Raw genomic sequence first — 23,847 nt, 5'->3', positions numbered from 1 at the left:
GATGGAATTGAGGTATCGTAATAAAGAGGTCTTCGAAAATATGAAGAGATCAACATGCATATGGGGAGATTAGTGTAAGTAATTCTAAGAAAATTGCATGCAATGATCAGTCTGTGAATACAAAGATCAGTGTGGGTGCATGTGGAATAATCAATTCACACTGCCGCTAATCAGTTTCTTGCTTCTTGAATCGTAGCTGCATATTGATCGTGACTTCAGCAAGCTGGGACAGAATGTTGTGTTTGAGTCTTTGATTACTTTCATAAGGCCCATGCACATAATTACACCTATCACACAATTCCAGCGTTTTTGAAAATTATTTTTAATGAACAAGTCTTGAAATCAGTACAATAATACCTCAGTTAATAGCCAAACATTTAGGGACTCGAGCGCAGAATATACAAGCCAGGAAGAGCGGTGGTGAATGAGAGTTGGAGAGAGAGCCGTGGATGAAATGCTTCCGAGCTGAGTGATGGTAAGGAAATGCAGCTGGGCTCCAGGGACCCTCTGTAAGACTTCATGATGGTTCGGGCTCCCAGTCACCTGAGCTCGGCTTCTGTCTGATACTAGAGAAGTTTGCTGACAAGCAGTCACTCAGAGGTGCAACCAAGCCTTTCAACAGCTGCCCGACGGCAAACCATAGAGAGAATATCTATCCCGAAAGGTCCCGGGCGATGCTTTTGTCAATGGAGCAATTGTTGTAACTCAATACGTGCGAGTTTAATAACGGTTTCATTGCTAATTGAGGCTGGCTGAAGTTTTTTGGGAAAAAATGAGGGAAAGGCTTTCATAGGATTTCTGAAAAATTAGTAAAATAATTTGTGGGCTTTCTGCTTCCTGGCTTGTATAGAGGAGCAGTAACTGACAGAAATGAAAATCCACTGAAATATGTACGGTGTCAAAGGACTGACATTTCTTGGCTCCTGGCTTCACGTACCGCAGTTTCACAGATCATGAATATGACATTCTTCGGAAATACTACAGCAGTGGCGCTCTACGTCAAATACGCGGGGCGAATCTGTAAGAGCTAATTTATTCTGGGGACAGTAAGGCAAGAGGGAATGTTCACTCAGATTCTCTCTATTAACACTGATAGTATTTCAGATTTCTATGAAACACTGAAAAAATCACCAGCACAGCAATAGGTTAAACATCGGCTCTGACGAAATTGCAGTACTGGAGAGTTATGACATTGGTTGTGCCATCCAAAGCACCTATTTCTTGATTTCATTACCAATTCTAAACTAATTTAAGTACTTGCTGACTGCCTATGCTATGTTTTTCCATCAGTATAGTATGCACAAAAGAAAGTTGTCTAATGTCTCCAATGGTCTCAAGTCTTGGCAACTTCCTACGTCTGAAAATCTGTACTATAAAACTATGACAAATGCGAAACCCAATTCCAATAAATCCTTCCCAAGTAATGAACTACAAAATAACTTCTTACCAAATTCAAGCCAAATTAAGCAAATTTACCGCATGTACAAATACAGAAAGTTACTTTAAGTGCATTTCTGAGTGAAGTAATATACAGTTCATCACAGTGGGTGCAGTTTTTCATGCATCCAGAAAATGGGCTTGAATGTGAAATGAATGCGTACACAGCAAAAAGTCCAGTGTTAAATTAACTCCCACAGAGTTGATTTCAACACTTTTTCAGAGTTTATATAGCTCCACACTCTCCGGAGTTAAAATAACACTTTCAAAATAGTTAAATATTTAACACTATTCCAGAGTTCCTAATTTGACTCCAAAAATGTGTTAAAATAACACTCAAAATAGTTAAATATTTAACACCATTCCAGAGTTCTTAATTTGACTCCAAAAATGTGTTAAAATAACACTAAAGGGATACAGAAAAACAACACTCTTCAGAGTTGCATGTTTAAGGTGGTTAGAATTAGTTTAAATCTGTACAGCCTCAAAAGATCTACAAAATAATGTAAAAATAAACAACAGCACAAAAAATATTTGCCATTGACTTGTTTATTTGAAATTCTCACTGTGTAGTGCATTTTGAAGTTTTTAAAACATTACAAAAGAAGGTATGATATACAAACTTTCATCCGCAACACTGTAAGAACTTTGAATATCAAATGGTTTATAAAATTTAATCTCTGACAATTTGATAATACACCTTTCCTCACTTCGTAGTACTCTGAATGCATGAAGATGTTCATCAAAATTCTCAGTGAACAGTTTGTTTACCAACAGATAAATGTCATTTTCAACCAAAAGTACATCACTTATTTGACAGAAGACTGGCATTTCACTTTCTATTGCACTGCACACCACAAGTCCAGCTCTGTAATCTACACCATCAACCTTAACCCAACTGGTTGAGAAAACATCTTTTGATATGAACATTTCAAGCATTTGATTGCCGACCTCATTCCCTATGGAAAATGATTTAATTGGCCCAAACTCATTATGTTTCAGGGTGAAGGTTTCCCAATGGTACGCAATGGCCATCTGATGCTTTTTAGCTAACGATTTTGTTATGTTTTTGAAATTTTTAAAAAAATCTTTGAACATCTTATGTTTGGCTTCGAACCTCATTGACCACATATATAATAAGGGGCCAATTTTCCTTATAGAAGAAGGGTAATGGATCATGAAATGATGTTTAGGAATCAAATTTTTATGTGGATACAAGTACTTAAATAGTTTGTGATGGTCAGCAATCAAGTGCTTCAAATACACGGTCAAACCTGAAGTGAGACAAGGTGAAAACACAATGTTCATTATTTGAAGTAACATTAGCAACAAACTCCAGTGTTTGTGTCCGGGAGGAACAATGTCTCCTAACAAAAGTGGTAGATTTTTCACAAGACATAATGTCTGAATGGAATTTAAACCAATTCCATTTCCAGCACTATCCAAAATAACCTTTGTGGGACGGTTTTTTCTTTCTAAAAATCCATAGTCAAAAGAATAAATCCTTGATAGTAAATCATCTTCAGATATAAAGTTTTGTGTGAGATGTCCAAAAAGCAATTTAATTTCATATTGAGCCACACCCTCAAGAAGGTCATGCATTATATCAAATGAGTAGTTATTGCTAACATGAAAGTACTTAAGTGTATTAATTGTGGAATTTCTTTTCAAACCATATAGTGATCTCAATTGTGGGTTTTCCTTGAGAGACTTGCAATGTATTTCAAAAATTTCTTCTCCACGAAGAACCACCTTAGCATCATCCTCACTGTATACTGTTTGAGAATCATTCTTTTCAATTAAACAAAGGCGACAGAAATGATGGCTACTAAATGACTCATTAAAACCAAGAATTGAATGCATCCCTAGATTATCACCAGTGATTTGTGCGATGGTGCCGTATATCTGCTCATCTGAGAATGGAAGACTTAATCCTTGGCTTTCAAGTATCTTAATATCATTTATCAACGGTTCCAGTATAACATCAAAACCGTACTTGCTTACATCTTGTGTGTGAAAAAGTGCTAACAAATGAATGTTCATCAGAACAGAGTTAAATTTTGGGGGCAAGTTTCTTACAATAAAATAAAGGCAGCCAATTTTGTGGATAGTACGTTTGGAGCCAAGGGGGTTAGCTGTTTCAAAATCATCATAGTATATTTGAATTTGTAATGCATGTCTTTTTGTTGTAAATAAAGGGTGGGATTTAAAATAACTTCCATCGCTAAAATCTGTAAAAGTGTCAGGCTCTGATCTACAATCTTTCCTTAGGAGATCACAAATGTCTGGATTTCTACACATGAATTTCAATGTTTCTAAAATTGGCACATATATAAAAGTATCCTTCACTGGTACTTGGTCATAAGTACCAGATTTCTTATTCAATTTGTTGTCATACCGCACACCTAGTGTTATCTCAACAGGCTCTACAACTCCCCATTTTTCTTTAAAGTATTTATTCCGTTTCCATTCTGTATTCAGATTTGTGAATGGGTTTTCAAATTTTTCAAAAGATTCATTTATTACAGTTTTGTAGGGGTCATTTGCAGGCAAAGCAGAAAGTATGTTATGCTTTGCCTGCGAGTTAAGCTCATCTGTTAGTTCCTCTAAATCTCCCACAATTGAGGACACCAAACTGTTTGGAATCCCACTTGCTTGTATTTTGGCCACAATGGATTCACACAATCCTTTAGCTGAATTCTTAGTAAGCCCTGAATCATTGTTATCAGATAAAGCACTGGAACAAGGAGATAGATGCTGGGGATTCATAACGTCCTCCAAAGCATAAGATGAGCTTGCAACTGGCTCATTTGCGGAACATCCAACAGTTGAAGTTGGAGCAATCAGCTGAACACTGCTATGAACACTATTGAGGTGCTTACGAAAACCTGCATATGTTTGGAACTGATGCCTACAACCTTGCTGAGAACAAATTAATTTGAACTTATATCCAGGATAATAACTATGTTCACCTCTCAAATGTGAAATCAACCGTTGACTGTCTGGGTGCTCTTTTTGACAAATAAAACAGATCAGCATTATGTCAACATCATACTGCACGGCTTTAAGTTAAGGTTACTGTCTGGTTAAGCAGTCTGGCTCTCAAATCTCTAACCCTGGGAGACTCCTTCATCTGACCTATATCAATGTTATACACTGTTGTCTGCAGGAATGTGTAAAAGTTCATAAGTGCACTATCATAGCACAAATTGAACACAAAATGTGCCTTGAAAAGTTCATCAAAAGCTCCAAGGGAGCGGTTTGCCTGGCATGGGATGAGATGCTTATCCAAGACGATGTAGAAGCACTCAATCTTGCTTTTCTGGCGTCCAACAGCAAGGAGGTACGGATGCTGACGCTGGTTGTTGTTGAGGTGCTCCTCCAAACTGCAGCATGACTAAAGTGGAAAGGAACATAGTATATTAGACTTTATTACACGGCTCTCTGGAATGCTTGATTCTGATTGGTCAGTTGAGACATTTGCAGGTTCGTTCTTTTCAAATAATAACCGCTCCAAAATAATAACGCATAGCCGGTACTACTTGCACGAGTAAAATCGCTCCGCGCCAATAAAGATCAATAAAGATTACTGTCTGTCTGGCGCCATCTTGTGACAAACACTCGACAACCACGACAAGACACAGACAGCTTACTGAGACTGAACTTGACAAAATAGAGCATGACAGCTACGAAGCCAACACACAAAAAAATACAGAATGGGCATTAAAACTTCTCAAAGACTGGCTAAAAGAGAAAAAATGGAGACAGACAAGTATGAAGCAGAGGATCTTAATAAGGTAGTACGATCATTTTATGCATCTGTGCAAAGTTTCGCGGAAGGATAAAAATGTTAATTTAAAACAAATATGCCAATAAAACGTTTCAAATTCATATTCATGTCCAGTTTTTTTTCTTATGTGGCAAGTAGCCGTGTAATAAGCGGGATAATGTAGAGGCAGCCGGTAGTTATTGGGAAATAAGCCCCTTCAGTGTGATACAAGACCCTCCGCTTCGCGTCGGGTCCTGATCACACTGTCGGGGCTTATTTCCCAATAACTACCGGCTGCCTCTACATTATCCCTTACATAACATAATGTCCAGTCATAGAAAACAACAATATAAAAGTGACTTATCAAACAACTCAATATGCAAACAAATGATTTTAAATCTCCATGTTTAGAGCAACACAAAACACAATATCAAAATATGAAACAAGATCAATACCTTATGAAAGACTACAAGTCTTTTAGCAGCATCACATGCACTGATTCTTGGAGACTTCAGTCCTCCTGGTGATGGTGGAAGGAGATGAATCAGTAGAAGAAGGGATGCCATTTCCTGATCGTAGACTAGACACAAAAGTCACACACACACACACACACACACACACACACACACACACACACACACACACACACACACACACACACAAACAAACACAAACACATTAATAAATAATTAATCTAAAACTTCAAATGAAATACTATCCTTAAGTTTGAAGGATAGTTCACCCAAAAATGAAAATTCTGTCATCATTTACTCACTCTCATGTTGTTACAATCCTGTATACATTTGTTCTGATGAACCCAAAGGAAGATATTTTGAGAAATGTTTGTAACCAAACCGTTCGTGGAGCCCAATAACTTATAACTATAGTATTTTTTCCTACCATGGAAGTGAATGGGGTCTGCGAACGGTTTAGTTACAAACATTTCTCAAAATATCTTCCTCTGTGTTCATCAGAACAAAGAAATGTATACAGGTTTGTAACAACATGGAGGCGAGTAAATAATTACAGAATTTTCATTTTTGGGTGAACTATCCCTTTAAGAATAGACAGCATTTTAAACATTCACCTGGTTAATGTAGTCTTTTTAAAGGTTTTATGTAGTGCAAGTTATTTATTTGTCATTAATCCGGAATCATCCAATCTCATAGGTTCTAAGTTTGATAATTTTAATATTTTTGTCATCAAAACAAAATAAATTTTAACTGTAACTGCAAATATAGCAGATGTGTAAAAACAAGCAAATCAAATACAACTTACTTGTTTCATGAAGGTCACTACTGTTAGGCCATTCTGCTGAGAGCAACAACTGACTCAGGTCTGCTGTTGAAGTAAGTTGCTTGGCTTCTTTAATGACATTTGGCCTGAAGAACGTGTCCCACTTCTGAAGTAGCCTGGAGGATGTCTCGGTGTCAAACAGGAGAGTGAAGTCTTGATCAACCTTTAAGATGATATTAAACTATAAACAATATTCTTAAATTGCATGCTTTTGAAAAAATGTTATTCCAAACTTACCAGGCCCTTTGTATCTAGGAATCTTGAGAAGGTGGAGAGGATATCAACACTAGAGCCTGAATCTTTAACAAGCTTTTGGCGATACTGAAATGTCTCTCTCATCTTTTGGAATATTAGAGACTTCTCTGTGGTATGGCTGAGCAAAGAAATTGCCTCTTTGCAAGCATCCCCATCAAGTTGTCCTTCACAATTAGTAGCCCTTTGGCATTTTGGGCCTCCTGGAGACACATCATGAAGGTTGTCTAGTGGCAAAGATCCTCGTCTAATCTTTCTGTGGACTGTTTTCATACGCCAAGCAATGTATCCTGTGTTGCTTGCAGCATCAAAAAAGTGTTCCTTTAAAGAATCAAATTTTCTATGTCACAGATATCATAACATTGCAATTATAACGTGAAAGGGTCATGCAGACGATGACTTACATAGCCTTTCTTGGAATATGGATCTCTGAGGGAAGGGAACAGCATCACTATGCCAAGAGCGTACTGTTCTCTGATAGCTTTAGTAGGGAGTTGCCTAAGGGAAGATATAAAATTGGTCTTAATTAATACAATGTTCATGCAGTTATTTGTTTTTAAAAAAAAAAAAGATTAAAAAAAATACCCATGTGTATCAATCATGTGAGCCACCAGTATGTTGATCATTTGCCGTCTTGCGGCACCTGTAAGGGTTTCCGTTTCTTGATACTCCTGTAATACTGCTTCACCACCAGACTTCAACTTTAGAACATCCTCGACCAAATAAACATAAAAAATATATAATAATGAACTAAAATAAAAAATGATCATGGTGATTCACTAATTACCAAAAAAAGCTATATATTGGATCATTTTTATTTCTGGGGGAACAGTACTCACATAAACTCACATAAAATGCTTTGCTTTAACCTGTTTTGCAGACAGTGCAGATGTGTCCTCTTTTCTTTGTCTCTTGTTAGGGACCTCATCTAAGATTACAGTTGATGCACTTGAACAGTTGCTACTGTCAGACGTCTCAGATATGGAAGACAAAGAGTCTGAATATTCTAAAGAATTAAAGTATTAAAATATTACAAATATTGTGATGCCCCGCACAAGAATCAGAAATAGACAATTTATCATATTTATCCTAAGTTGATTGATAACACGACTTCTTAAACATTCAATAAAGCTCACCATCATTTGAGAAAACAGTCAGCACCACATTGCCTTGTCCAATGAGATCGCTGAATATTTCTGCATCAACTTCGGTCCCTGTTGCATCCTTGTATGTAACTTTTGCATCAGGTGGCAAGTAAAATCTCTCAATGACTGAAGAAAAAAATTATTTTTAGGTTGACACCCTTCCTTGCTTCACAACAAATGACTGATTTGAATTCATATATCTTTATGATGCAAGCAAAATGTAAATATTAATTATTTTTCTTTTCCCCCCAATGTATCCCCTTCTACAGAGCATTATATGATAAAGGCAAATACAGAAATGAGGCAATAACAAAATACACTGAATTTATCAGATATTAATCAAATTCTTAATTATTTTAAATGAGTAAAAAACCAACCTTTAGCGTGAAATTGCATAAAGTCAAATCTCCCTTCAATGGAATCCAGCTTCACATACTTCTGCTGTTGCTTGTACTTGATCTGGACCAACATTTCACCTGGAACATGCAAAAGCATTTGCCATTGTAAATCGTTGTAAAAAAAACAGCTGTATGGATGGATGCACGTTGTAATATCACAATTTACAGATGTGGAGGATCACGTTGCAGACGTGACCGTAGACTGCACCGTATATATGTTTTAAAACGACGCGATGTATACAGTATATTATAGGCTTTGTGAAAGACCGTTTTAATAAATTCGGTAAATCATTTTAATTAATTCGAGGCCACTCTGTAATAATGTGATTCCTTGTTTTAGTTAAATCGAAACGCACGAGCGCAGTAAACTATTGGCACCACGATGTACGTTAATGTACTGTATAACTGAAGGCCGTTTCACACGGTACGCCGCAACCGCAAGTGTTTAGTTCTTTTTCAATAGGAGACATGCGGAAAGCGGGAAAACGGGGGCGGTTACAGAAGTGAAGCGGAGTTGGTCCACACGCCTTGCTCCTGCACCCAAAATCCTATTCCTTTTAAGGACACGGCACTTCATGGCAGGCGCCGTTGAAGATACTGACATTTGCACTAAATGCTGCACAAAACGCTTCTAATTGAAGAGAAACGCTGAAGCCGCTCGGCGGTTTTGCCGCGTACCGTGTGAAACAGCCTTAGGCTGTGTGTTTGCGTTCATTTCCACAAATAATGTTTTTGCGCAGTGCTCCACGTTATATTGTACATTCTGCTACTGAATGAGCACCAATAATAAATGTAAAAGTATGATTTAAGTTAACTCACCTTTCAAAGCCACACGAGGATAATGGCGGCGTCTTCATCGATTTCACCAGGGACGATCGGAAATGCGTGGGTGGAGTCTAATTACGTCTGTTTGGAGTTTTTTTTAACACTGATGATCAACTCTGTGAAATAACTCCAACACCAAACACTATTTTACTCTGAATGTGTTAAAATTACTCTTTGGGTGTTAAAATCAACTCAGAAATGTTTAACACCAAAATTTCAACTCTCCAATTTTTGCTGTGTACTGTTTTTGGTTCCGTGCAACTGGCTAACAAAGTTTGACTGGGAGTTAGGGCTCAGATGTGATTGGAGGGATTATTTCTGTTGCAGAAAAGACTCGGCCACCTCACAACGCAGTTTGGGATTTTGTTGACAGGGATGTCTCTCCCTCTTTCAGGCCATTATATTGCAGATGACACTCCGCAGTAGTAAATTAACATTAAAATCAAGCCCAGGCAGGGACTCCACAGTGCACTCGGTTCTCCCAATAATCCAATATATTCCAATGGAGTTGCCCGGCAGCTGTGAAGTCCGAGCAGCGGGGATGTCTTTCATGGGAGAAATGAAGGTCTGTGTGATTTGAAGCTCGAAAGCATACGGAGGTCATACTCTTTTGCTGAAGTTATATCCTCTGGCTGTGTGTACAACTGTCCTCTGGTAGGTGGCAAATCTTCATATGAGTCAAAGGCTGAGGGAGCTTCCTCACTACAAATGTTTTTTTTTCCTGTGTTAACCGTTTAAATAAATCTCTGTTTTTGTTTTCTAGACAGCGCTTTTAGTTCTCGCTTATACAGAGTGACACAACGAGAACAGCTATTTTATACCTTTCTTGTGATTATTATAGTGATTTAAGGACAGAAACGGACCGATATTCCTTAAACATTATTTTTGGTGTTTTGTTCATATGTCAGCGATGTGAAGCAAACCTTAATTTTAATAAATATTAAATTCTGATGCATATCTTCTCCTGCGCTGTTTGTGCTAGGGACATGAATTATATCTAAGATTGTGAGAGGAGATGTGCTATTACTCTTCTAAGCAAACATTTTTATGATTTTCGCCTGCTGGGCAAAGAAATCTCATAGACTTACATTGTAGAGGGGTCCCTAGTCATATCTAGAGTCTGTAATAGCTTAGAGACTTGGCGGTGGGCTCTGTTGACTTGGGCTGGAAGCAACCACCCAAAAACTCCCTAGCAACTGAATAGCAACACCTTGGTTACAACTAATTTTACATCAGTAAGCACAATACCAGACAAAATGAATTCAGTATTTGTTGTTTTTGCATACCAAATTGTGAATGGTTGTCTCTTTCCCCAAAAAAAGGGCCACATTTGGCAGAGTATGTTCCTTTTAATATTTTTCAATGCAAATTAAATATCATCCGTATTGTGGTTTATGTCTTTTCTACCTATCATAAACTTTAACACTATTGTTTTGCTCTGATATTTCCTTCAGGAAAATCAAACCTAGTTAAAGGTATTGCAACTGTAATATATATGAGTCTAATATGAACAGGCACAAAGAGAGCAGCTAAGACTTGATTCAAACCAGACTGGTTTTATTTGAACCCAACTTTACCGGGGTAACCAAATCAAATCAGACTGCAAATATAATAATCAGGCATTTGTTATGAGCCACACAAAATTCAGTTCCATTCAAATGCACATAAATATGATTCCTACAAATTTAAGTATTTAGATGAATTAGGGAGGAGATGTTGGGAGGAGCCTAAATATTCAATCATTATAAACTCATTCCCCTCCAGCCATTTTTTTTTTAAAGTTGGCCGCCAAGCATTTTTTGTGACATTCACAAAAGTTTCACAAAATGCCTACCAGAAAAAAATTCTTCTAAAAATATATAAACATACAAATATATCAAATGAAAGAACTACCGAGCCCCTAAGGTGACATTGGGGTAAAAAAAATGAAAAGTTTAGTTTCATGTGCTCACGTGAAACTTTCGCGTGCTCACCTGAAACCTTCATGTGCAGAATTTGTTAAAAAAGTTTAGTTTTGCATGCTCACGTAAAACTTTCGCACGCGCACATGAAAGTTTCACATGCGCATGCAAAAGTTTCACGTGAGCACGCAAAACTAAACGTAGTTTCATGTGCGCATGCGATAGTTTCACGTGAGCACGCGATAGTTTCACGTGAGCATGCGATAGTTTCACGTGCGCACGCGAAACTAAACTTTATTTAATTTTTGCTCCATGTCCCCTTAGGGCCTCCGTAAAGAACAGACCCTCTGCTTGCAAACAAACAATAAACGAACAAAACGGGGAAAATTTGTCTCATCCTATCTATATTATTTCTCTCGTTATAAACTCTTTAATATGGATATTTTTCTTTTAAAATAATTTTTTTAGCAAAAAGCTGAAATAATTGCATTTTTCTGAATGAATTTTGTTAGAGCAGTGGTTCTCAAACTTTTTCCGCGTGCGGCCCCCCTTGTGTACAGTGCATTCCTTCGCGGCCCCCCAAAGAAATTTATGACAAAAAACGTATCTAAAATATAACATTTTAATTAAACAAAACATATTAAGTTATACAAAGTAGTGCTGTTGGTTAGTAGCCTTATTTTTTTAGGTTTAATTATACAGAATTCATGATAAATGAATGTATTTTATAAAATGTCATAAAACTGGGGCCCCCCTGGGGGCCCCGGCCCCCAGTTTGAGAACCACTGTGTTAGAGAACAGATTCAGAATGATTATCAAAACATACACAGAGTTTAAAATGAGTAAATAACGTTTTGGCTTCAGTTTTTTTTATAAATTGGATAAGTTTGCCAAGTAGTGGATAATCGCGGTATTGCAGATTATCATAAATTAATAAGGAACACGTTTTTTATGCAAATGTTTTCTCTTAATTGACGAGATAACTCATCAATGGCGGGGAAAGAGTTAAGAGCTTATATAAGCGGGTCAGTCTGCATGCCTTCCCAGTGACGATTCTTTAGCCTCCTTTAGCTTTATTCCTTGTTTTTTCTTTTATGGAGGGGGAGTTGAACTTAGAGCTCAAGCTGACCCTCAGGTTTGAGCTCCCTTCGAGGACAGCAAGCTAAGTTTATTTACCATTATTTATTAAGACTATACACAGCAAAATCTGGAACCTCAGAATAACTCTATAAGAGTTAATTTCATCACTTTAAAAGTGTCTCATGGGGTCCACTCCCAATAGAGTTATTTTAACACTTTTGAAAGTGTTGGCATGTTGACTCTTTTAAAGTGTTAGCAATTGACACTATGCAGAGTTAAAAATCTAACTATAAATTTACACTAATCAGTGTTAAATATTTTTTATTTGTCAAAAATTAACTCCCTCTGTGTAATTTGCTAACTCCAATGTAGTGTTATATTTTTAATATGGTGTTAATATGGTAAATGTAAAGACAGAAACATATTAAGGTACTTTTGGGATAAAAAACTTTATTTTAAACAGTTTTTTAAAATGTAACAATACAGCAGTATAATCTATCATTCTCATTTTAAAACTATTAATGATTTTTTTTTAAATGTCATCTGATCAACATTTATTTATGACAGAAAAATTGTCCTCAATGTATATATTAACATATGTACATATTAACATCCGAGACAACTAAAAAGCACATTCCCAATGTATAACAACAGTAAATATAGTTTATGGGATGCTTCAGTTTATACAAACAAGTTTGACTTCATTTCAATCCAAAATCCATGTTGGTCACATATTAACATCAGAATATGATGAACCAGTAGCTGTAAGGAGGTGATATTATCCTCGACGGTCAGACCTTCAGACTGGATATTGAACTTTTCTGTTAATAAAACAAAAATAAAAGGGGAAAATTCAGTATTAAAAAACAATACAAAATGCAAAAAAACAATTTATGTTTTGCACAAAATACTCACTTTGTTATAAAATTGCTCTTCGTTTGAAGAAATTTTCATGTGTGCCTATTTCTGTGCTCCTCTAAAGTCCCCAAAGCAAATCTCCTGCACACATTAATGGATTTAAAAATATATATATTAAACTTAAACAGCATATAAAGCAAAAAACAACAACAAAAAAACTCCCAAAAACATTATACGAGTATGAATTGCTCCATCTGAGGCTAAGACCTAAACTCAACTGCTGCATTCATATAATGACAATAACACATGACACTTAATGTTAAACTTGACACCAACAGCATATAAAACATATAACACCTCACAACTCACAAATATTATTGATCAAAATGTTATTTATTGAACATTTACTTACCATTTACAGTAAAAGAGATGACCTTCTGCTTGAACTGCATCATCCAAAAACACGGTTCAGTGTGTGCTTTAAAAAGGGGGAGGTCTTCTCTATTTAACACCCTAAGAGTTAACAAACTCCACTAACAAAACACTCTAGGAGTTGATTTTTTAAAAAAGTGGTAACACTCTGTTTTGACACCAACTCTTTATTTTTATAGAGTTAAATAAAATCGTTTTAACTCAATCCAGTGTTAAATTAACTCCGAACTCTTTATATTTCCATTAACACCGTAATTTTAACTCTGCTAAATTTGCTGCGCAGGTAAATAAATATTATAATTTATATTTAAAAAATCACACAGAGTTAAGTCGTTTTATCTAAAGCTACTGAGGTGAATGTCCAGAACATTCAGTGGTGCATTAATGTGCGTAAATAAGAAACGCATTTTTTATGTCATCCTGCTTTAATGCTACACAAGTTCTGTTGGGTTACATAGTTGCAGTTACAATGATTTTAAACATTAATTTCATCCAATTTATGCATAAGTGAGCACTCAAGGAATACGTTTAGAACAATAATGTTTTATGGAAATAAGCTGTATGTCTTCAAAAAGTTTTATAATTATCATCTTTTATATGAGAAGTTCTCTTTAAATGAATTGAATTAATCAAGGGTACACAGCTGGACTGGGGATTGGCCATTTACAATTATGTTTGATTGTGAAACATTTTCCATCTTCTCCCAATTAAAAATCCAGGCAATTATTTTTGAAGATTATTGACCTCAGAGGGGACCTGTAGTGACACATTAGGGTTTTCTTTTTAGTCCTTTAGCTTTCTTTTACTGTACTTACGTGAATTACAAGCAAGAACTGAAAAGCATTCATTTGCTTGTTTGTCAAAACAAAATACTGTATACTATGTAAAACAAAAAGGGAGTGTATTTGTGGCCATCCAATTCTGTCAGAAATAAAGGTATACAAACGCTGTCACTAGGACAGTACCCTTTTAAAAAAGCACACTTTATTACCTAAAGAGTAAAAATTAGTAACTCAAAAGGTACATATTGGAACCAAATGTATACATTGTATACAAATGTACCCCCCCTCAGATGTCACAACGTGCCCCCTTAATCTTATGATAAACTTTGATTAAAAAAATATGTGAACTTGCTCACTTTCATCTGGTTTACGTATGAAACCTGCATATGCGACCTCCAGAGGCTGCCTTCGGATTGAGAAACGACCAGTTTCTTACTTTATGAAGTGTGCCCCCCCCCATGAAAACAGAATGCCCCCCATTCTGTATGTTCTGGCGACGGCGCTGGTTGGACCTCCTTTGGCAGCAATTACTTCAAGCAAGCACTTTCAGTAGCTCCGAATCAGATCTGCACATCATTCCGAAGGAATTTTTGTCCATTCCCCTTTACAAAACCAGGTTAACTCAGACACATTTGTAGGATGTCTGGTGTGAACCGCTCTCTTGAGGTCATTCCACAGGTTAAGCTCTGGGCTTTGATTCCAAATGACACATTTTGTTTTTCGATACTTAAGGTCATTGTCCTGGTGCATCAAACAACTTCTACTGAGCTTCAACTGGAGGACAGCCACCATAATATTATCCTGTAGAATATTTTGTTAAATTTGGGAATTCATTTTCCCTTTGATGATGACAAGTGGTCCAGACCCTGAGCGAGCAAAGCATGCCCAAATCATGATGTTCCCTCCACCATACTTCACTGTTGGGATGATGCTAACTGTTGGTAAGCTGTGCCCTTTTTGCGCCATAGTATTTTTCCCGAACAATTCAACTTTTGTTTCATCAGCCCATAAAATATTTTCCCAGTAGCACCAAGGTGCTCTTTTGCAAACCTCAGACTCACAGCAATGTTTTTCGGGAGAGCAGCGGCTTCCTCTGTGATGTTCTGCCATAGACACTGTGCCTGTTCAAATACTTACATATGGTAGACTCATGAACAGAAAGTGTGCCAGTTCGACCTTCAGTCGTGAAGGTCATCACACCACTGATTTACTGGCACATGATTCAATGTGATGCCCAGCTGAGGAATCGCCTCCTGTTTAATCTACTTGTATTCATGTGTATATTAAATGTTTTAATTCCCATAAAATGTTATAAAATAGTATCTAATATATAGTTTATCCTGTATAGCAGTGTTTTCCAACCATTGCACTAGTGTGCCATGACCACGTGTTTGGTGTGCTGTGGAAAAATAACACGGCACAGTGTTTGAAGTTGGTCACAGCTGCATGTGTCACTCTCATCAATTCCAGCCAGAATATCATCTTTGTGTTCATCAAACAAGATCATGTTTCACATTAAATGTGAATACAATTTTTAATACAGTATAATTTTAGTTTAACAAGTTATAATCCAATTTAACAAGTTATTTAAGCATTGCAATACAGGTTTGTGCAGTTCTGTTAATGCTTATTGTGATATGTGTGTGCCGTATGTTTTTATACTTATTAAAAAAATAAGTAATTTCATTTTCCCTCCTGATTAACTCTTCTCTGGCCATTGGAACTCTTTTTCTCGTCAATTAACTCTTTCGCCGCCATTGACGAGATATCTCGTCAATCAAGAGAAAACGCTTCCCTGCCAATGACGAGATTTTCCGTCTTTCCGCAATACCGCTATTATCCACCAGGCGCCCTTCCGCAACTTTTTAAACCCGGAAGTATTGCCCTGGCAAGCGGCTGCATGTCCGTGTTTGTTTTAAAGATCACTCTGAATGGGATCTCTATGAAAAGTCTGTCACAAAAATGGAATTATCTCTGCTTTTTGCTCAAAATGTGGTGTTTTTGCGGAAACCTACCCATATTCAAAAGCTGATTACAAAAGAACTACTGAAGGTAGGATGAAACGTTTTTTTTTTTTTTGAAAGCAGAGGGTCTGTTCTTTCATTTGGTATATTGTATGTTTATATATTTAAAGAAGAACATTTTCTGGAAGGCATTAAGCTTTGGAGAAAATAATGAAAAACGTTGGCGCTGACTGGCAACTTTTTTTAAAAACGCTGGCGGTGAAAGAGTTAAGAGAAAACGCTTCCCTGCCAATGATGAGTTTTTCCGGCAATCCGTATTTTATACACTATTATCCATCAGGTGGCGCTCTTACCCAACTTATAAAACCCGGAAGCATTCCCTTAAGGTCAAACAGTTTAACTTTGTGTATATTTTGAGAATTACTTTCTGATCTCTATCAAAAGTCCTTCACTAAAAAATGCAATTATCTCAGCTTTTTGCTCGAAATTTTGTATTTTTGAATAAAACCTACCCATATTTGAGAGGTGATAAAAAGAGAACAAATGAAGGTAGAAAAAAACTTTTTTGTTGTTTAAAAGCAGAGGGTCTGTTCTTTCATTTGATATATTGTATGTTTATATATTTAAAGAAAAACATTTTCTGAAAGGCATTAAACTCATAAATCATAAAAAATACTGATGCTGGCTGGCAACTTTAAAAAAAACGCTGGTGGGGAAAGAGTTAAATCAGGTTTTTTTTCCTAGGAGTTTTTTCAACCCCTGAGTCAGCTGACATTGGCTTTACTTAGAACTCTCTTCTATACGTTACATTATTACTACGCTCGATATTATGGTTTAATCTTTATAGCCACTAGGGTGGCCATTCGTGCCAGTTCCGCCAGACAAGTACCGAACATGTTTTCGAGTTCGTTCTCCGGAAGTCGCGTTGGTCGACCACATACGTCATCAAGGTTTAATATTTCGGGTTTAATTTCAGAAAAGCCACCGTTACAAGGTAAGAATGAAACTACAATGATTGTATGTCTTAAAAGAAATAAATCTTAATTTTCTAATGTATTTTAACTTATCCTGATAAGGAACACTGTGCCGTACATGGTACACCCCTCCCTTGCACGTGAGGCTGCATTACGTCATTGTAACTTTGAAGCATTAAATCTTCAAAATATACGGTCATGCGGCACATTGTTGGATAGCTTAGACTTTAGGGATTCCATTAAGCGCACACACAAAGCATAATATGATTTTTAGCAGTCATAAAACTGTAATCTAGTTGTTAGTTACCTGAACCGGGTGGCGCCAATTTAGAATATTTACTTACCTTCAAAATCTTCCCTTTATCCGCTTCGGTGAAATTGTCCAAAACAAATTGTCCATTAATCCCCAAAAGTCCAAGGAAATGGAATATACAAAGCCTTTTAATCTAAAACAATTTGTTCGCCTCACAATCTTGACGTTTCTGACCGAATTACGATATAAACAGTGTATACAATTAGTTCACTAACGGACATTCGTTCGAATCTCACTTTTCATTCACGATTATAATGAATATATGCGGATGTCACGTTTATTGTGCAACGTCTGAGGAACAAATACGCCCCCTTGTGGAATTTCAGCCGTTCCATAAGAGGCTACATGTGAGAACCTTGATGACGTATGCGGTCGAGCAACGCGACTTCCGGAGAACGCACCCGAAAACATGTTCGGGACGTGTACGGCGGAACTGGCACGAATGGCCACCCTAATAGCCACTGTCCTCTGCTTATTATGTTGTCCACCGATTTTTCTGTAAAACTGTTTTAATGTAAAACTGTATATAAATAAAATTGAATTGAATTGAAAAAAGTTCTAATGATGTCTACAAGCCTTTAGCTGTTATTTGTGGGTTCTTCTTTACTTCATTGAGTATTCTGCATTGTGCCTCCGGAGTCATCTTGGCTGTGCGCGAGGCTTGTTGACTGACCAGACGGTGGCAGAAGCCGCGTGCTTACGCTTTAATTTGTTATAATTTACATATATAATGTTTAATATAAGCAAGATCATTTTGTTGTTGTGTTTTTCATTAAGAATAATAATAAACCCTTTATTCAAGCAGTGCTTTAAATGGAGAAAGAGACGGTTAACATTACTCAACTTGGGACTGGCGGATTTTCGACACTGGCTCAAGCACTTAATTAAATCAGCTGTTGCACTCGCATTGCACGTGGATTCATAAGCGATTTAACGCAGCGTACGAAAGCGCTGCATTTAAACAACTGCCTCTAATTCAAAAGTGAAAGTAAAATGCGCCTGAATATGCATTTATAAGCCCCTGATTAATAGGTGGGAAAATTCTGTCACCGCAACAACCCTACTGTGCGCCCACTTCTAGGAAGGGTAGCTACAGTATTAAACTATCTCCATTTATAGACAATTTGTCTAAATGTAGACTGATGGATGTTTAGATCTTTTTAATATTGTTTTGTATCCCTTTTCAGCCTTATAGAGTGCAACAACTCTTGATCTGATATCTTTAAAGAGGAATTGTTTAGTTGAGCTGATGCTTCTTAAGGACAGTAATCTTAAAATATTTTAATGTCTTTTAATCAATCAAAGTTGCACTTAACCACACATTTAAACTAATTTTATTAATTTGAGGCCAGTTGGCCAGCTTCAGATACAAAATAGCTTTTATTAAACTCATTAAATTCATCTATGGGTTCACTTACATTTTCCTCCAGCACTGTGAATGTTTAATAGGTGTTTTTAAAACAGACACAAGAAACTAGAATTATTTGTGTGTTGTCAGGTTATGCACATTGTGTTTGTCTCTTGTTGTGATCTAGATGAGGATCAAATCACATTTTATGGTAAATCATTTTAAAAAACAGTTTATTCCTAGGGGTTCACATACTATTTCTTGCCACTTTATTACACATTGATTGCTCAAATAATATATTGGACCATATGAGATTAGCAGTGATGTTTCAAATGAAAAAATACTATTGAAATTATAATTGTCTTTATTTTTGTATTATATGTCTTTACCCTCCGGGGCAGAAACCGGCTTCAGTTCATTGTGAATTTAATGTCCGAAACCATTTGAAATCTAATGGTGTGTGGACTACAATAATGGCAAACAACTAGATTATTAAATTATTAACTATGTTATTAAAAAAAAAAAATATGCTTGTTTAGAGGTTGCTTGGTTGGTGCTTTATTACTTCTAAAGATGAAATCTCGATTACGTAAACTTTAGATAATTACACAGTTTGGATAAGACGTAAAGTCACTCTACGCTTCCTAATGGGTTAGGGACAACGTTATTGTAGAATGTGATTTTTGGCCTCTTGTGTAAATAGTATGAATTGGAGTCTTGGAGGTCATCGTATAGCAGTTGTATATGCTAATGTCTGGGCTATATTAATCTTAACTAGCAGACCTCAGAGAAGGACCGAGCTGTCTGCCTTCGCTCCACATCTGTTTCTACTTGCCTGTGGACGTCTTTGCATGGAGTCCTCCAGTTCAGACGTAACACTGACTTTAAATTACAGTGACCTTAATAACAGTTGCTAAACCATTCAGCACTGGTTAGATTTGTTTCACAGATATTTGTTTTAGCAGATATCAAGTTTCTAGGAAAGAGAGAGAGAGTAAGAGAGAACACAAAATCACAACGTAAAATGGTGACATAGTCGTCGGAGCTCTGTTGAAGGTTGAGTTAGCGTTACATGTGGGAGACTGGCATTTGTTTGTATAAGTCATCCTCCTTACAGATCAGTTATTTGACATTTGTGAAATCCAGAAAGCTATGTGATCATATGGGAAGTAGAATGTGAACTTTCCTTAAGGCCTGAAAGATTTTTACTGTCTCTCCTGAGTAAACAGTGAAATTGGGAAGGGTGAGGAGATGTTCGGAGTTGGGTTACATGCAAGGTTTGAAATTAACTTTTTACTCACCAGCCAAGTTGGCTACTAAATTCAGAACTTCTACTAGCCAAAAAAGAAGAAAATAACAAGATTAGCTATTTCACTGTCAACAACTTTTTAATATAATTTATTATAAAATCTAAATTCATAGTATGTTATTTAAAAAAAAATATGTCATCCAGCCATCTCTTCCCTTCAACTTTAATCAGTTTCCTTTTCAACAAAACTGTTTAAGCAAATCAGCACAGTACCATAAACACCAAATAAATAATTGAATAAATTATATTACGTATATAAATATACTAAATAGATTTTCTGTTTAATCTTAATGCTGTACTTGCACTGGACTTTGTTCTTGTCTGTACTACATGAAGCAGAATAATTTGTGCTTTTCATACTGTTCTTTAATCAAAAATAAGTCAAAAATTTAAATAAGATGTCATTTCTTTTAAAGGTATTGCGGAGGATTTTCTTTTTTCGGGTGGAACATCAAGACTATTGGTCCTCCAAGTTATCAATCAGGAGTGTTGCGCATTTGCATTTTTTTTAAAAGTGAAGAAGGCGGTTCTTTTCTAAAATTCAAGAAAATCCTCCCCTACACCTTTAAATATCAGTGGTGACATCTTGTTTTAATAAGCATGTCACTTGAAAAAGTTATCAATTGTCCCAATATTTAGGGGTCAATGTCCTTACAATTGCCCGAGCAACTGTAAACGATATACTGATTCACGACCTAGGGAGCTAGGGAACTGACTGAAACACACGGATAGACGAGACATGCATGCCCAGTTTGGCACTTCTAGCAGTTGTTTGTTGCTTTGGGTGTGTTCAAGTAAACAAGAGATGTGCATGCGCAATAATGGTGTATTTAAAGGCCCACTGAAGTGCCTTGGAATGTGCAGCATTATTCGATGTAGTGACGTCAGATTAATTGAAACAACGGAACTATCGTGAAGACCCTCCCCTTTTTTTTAATAACCAATAATGTATTATTTATGGCACAGTTTAGCAGAGACGAACTGTTACAAAACATATAGGGCGGGATGCTTCAACATCTAAAGACCCTTTGATTGGACAGCTAAAAAGTAGGGTGATGTCATAAAAAGTCTATACTTTTTATTAGCGCATGTGCCAAACTGTATGTTTGAATGTTTATATCTTCTGTACGAGGATTTTCTCAGTGTTTTGGGCCATACCAGTTTCTATTTTTTCTTAATATTTGTACTAAAAGGAAAAAAAGTGTAATTTCAACGGGGACTTTAATATACCATGATGCTAAAACAAATGATGCGCTATTTTTACTCTAAAAATGGCTGGGTGGTTTTGACCCATAATGGGTAAATATTGGACAGAACACATGCTGGGTTAAAAGTTGACCCAATACTGGGTTATTTTAACCCAACTGCTGGGTTATTATACCCCAGGGTTGCATTATAACAACCCAACATTGGGTCATTTTTAACCCAGCACGTGTTCTGTCCAATATTTACTCATTATGGGTCAAAAATAACCCAGACATTTTTAGAGTGTTTGGCTTAAATGAGTTTTACAAAAAAATTAACGATTGAACATAATTTATATATAAAAAAATTGGCCAGTGACTTGACAACGTTACCTGCCACAGCTGATTTTTACCCATATTTGGCGGGTGTTAATTTCAAACCATGGTTGCATGATAGCATTCTGAATTAATTAAATTTATTTCGACACCTTTTTGGTGTTTAGTTTTTTATTTTTCAGTCAAAAATAGTTGGCATATTAAATGCTATGGATAAAACGTCTTCCTAAACAGATCTTTAAGAAATTGGAATTTTGTAAGCTGAAAGTTACTTTGTTAGCACTTCCCATGCTGTATATTGCTTCACTAAGATGAATCTCTCTGTTGTTTTTTTCACATTTGTAAGTTGATTTGGAGTAAAGCGTCTGCTAAATGTCTAAATGTAAATGCTGGACCCAGAGAAACATTTTAAGAAAAATTCTATTGTTTTTTTGGATCCCTTTTGTGAAAACAAATTTAATGGATTTGGTTTTGTAATGCATTCAATTAAAATCTGAAAATGAGTAAAAACTATTTTGGTTAATATTCAAAATTTTGATAGAAAATAACAAACAATCTAAATGTTGTTGTAAACATGTTGGGGGTTAAGGCTATACTGTATGCAACACACACACACACACATCCACACAGATACACAGATACAGTGCCCTCTCTGGTTTAAACCTTACATAAGCTTAAATGAAAGGGATTTATTTTCTCCAAGTTACAAAACACTAGTCTCCGGACAGCTGTAATTTTTCTGTATGTTCAGGATCGGGACCTTATAGAAACGCATAAATCGAAATAAGAAACAAATGAACAAATGCAAAAATAATTGTACCAAGTTTAACAGAAAGTAAATTTGTCGACATGTGACGTCCTCTCAGCAGACTTGTGAGCAGTGCTTTTTTCTGCTGCTCAAAATGTGAAATGGAGCACAATACTTAATGTGACGGACAGACACATTTACACCAGCAACCCTTGTTTACCTCAATAAAATCAGTCCCAGGGTGAAAATCTGCTTTCCATATACAAAAATGTATAAAGCATAGATTAGAAAAACATAGAAATGTTTTGGGTGAAAACGTGTGCGCGTACACACACACACACACACACACACACACACACACAGAGAGAGAGACCAATGTAAATAAAACATTATAATATGTGGGGTTCCCTCACTGTTGTTTCTCTGCATTTGTTTGGGAGGGATTTTTATGCACCTTAGCAAAGTCAGACAAACAGGAAAAATGTTAATGATTAGAATAGTGTTACACAGCTAATACCTGCATGCTAATCCTTATTTGCAATATAATCCGCTTCGCAACATGATGTAGAAAGTTCTTCAATCTTAAATCAACCTGATTCATTCTGAACAGATGAAATGTTTTTTTTTTTCATTATATCAATCCTATTAAAACACACATCAGTTCAGCTGAATTCATACTAATGCAAAACAAAACAAAACAAAACAAAAAAAACCTATGTCCCAGATACAAATGACCTTCATTTAACAGGGCTGTTTGTTTACAAGATGTGTGTACACTAACCTTTGTTGTTTTCTGACATTATTATTATTATTACTATTATTGCTATATAACAACAATTATTATTAGTTTTATAATTATAAATGATCCAGCCAGGAGGTTTTCTATTTTATAACACAAACCTATTTTGATATATTTTTAGGAAGCTCTGTCTATTGATTTTGTTCATGAATGTATTTTCCTTGTTTGTATAGCTTATTGATTCCTTTAAACAGCAGATTTTTTTCATTTTTAAAATGTTGCTTTGGGATGCTTTACATTGTAATAGGCTATATGTATTCATAGCAAAGTGCAAGCATCTACTTTTCTTTTGCAGAGACAGTACACTAATATAATTAGATTAAAGCGGTGGTTTGTAACAGAAACGGTGTGTTTGTGTGTGTGTGTGTGTGTGTGTGTGTGTGTGTGTGTGTGTGTGTGTGTGTGTGTGTGTGTGTGTGTGTGTGTGTGTGTGTGTGTGTGTGTGTGTGTGTGTTTGCTTTAACCCCATTGACTGCATGCAATGCACATGTGGTTTTACTTGGGTACAACTAATGCATAAACATCAGAAAAATATCAGAATGACCTTTCCCACATCTGCTTTCTCTTTTGTTCCCAAAAATGGATCCATTACTATGTAAAGTTATGCATATGAAAATATAAGTGCGCGCCGTTACGCGGGTGCTTCACCTGCTGTAAGCTGTATGAGTGAAAGAGAGCTGCTGTATTTGACTGAAAT

At 36.2% G+C, this 23,847-nt stretch overlaps 1 protein-coding gene across 1 annotated transcript; it reads right to left on the bottom strand.

Moving 5' to 3' along the window:
* Positions 1-1,951: 1,951 nt before the first annotated feature.
* On the bottom strand, positions 1,952-7,494 carry LOC129440530 (uncharacterized). Its single transcript, XM_073875812.1, has 6 exons — positions 7,340-7,494; positions 7,159-7,252; positions 6,740-7,075; positions 6,485-6,665; positions 5,662-5,786; positions 1,952-4,834 (listed from the first exon to the last, which is right to left on the bottom strand). Exons 1-6 carry the CDS (start codon positions 7,378-7,380, stop codon positions 4,502-4,504), a joined length of 1,110 nt encoding a protein of 369 aa, XP_073731913.1. The 5' UTR covers positions 7,381-7,494; the 3' UTR covers positions 1,952-4,501.
* Positions 7,495-23,847: the final 16,353 nt, after the last annotated feature.

Source organism: Misgurnus anguillicaudatus, chromosome 14 (genome assembly GCF_027580225.2).
Source record: "Misgurnus anguillicaudatus chromosome 14, ASM2758022v2, whole genome shotgun sequence".
In the NCBI taxonomy this organism is placed as follows: domain Eukaryota; kingdom Metazoa; phylum Chordata; class Actinopteri; order Cypriniformes; family Cobitidae; genus Misgurnus; species Misgurnus anguillicaudatus.
The sequence above is the reverse complement of the archived record's forward strand: the minus strand, read 5'-3'. Positions and strand labels throughout refer to the sequence as shown.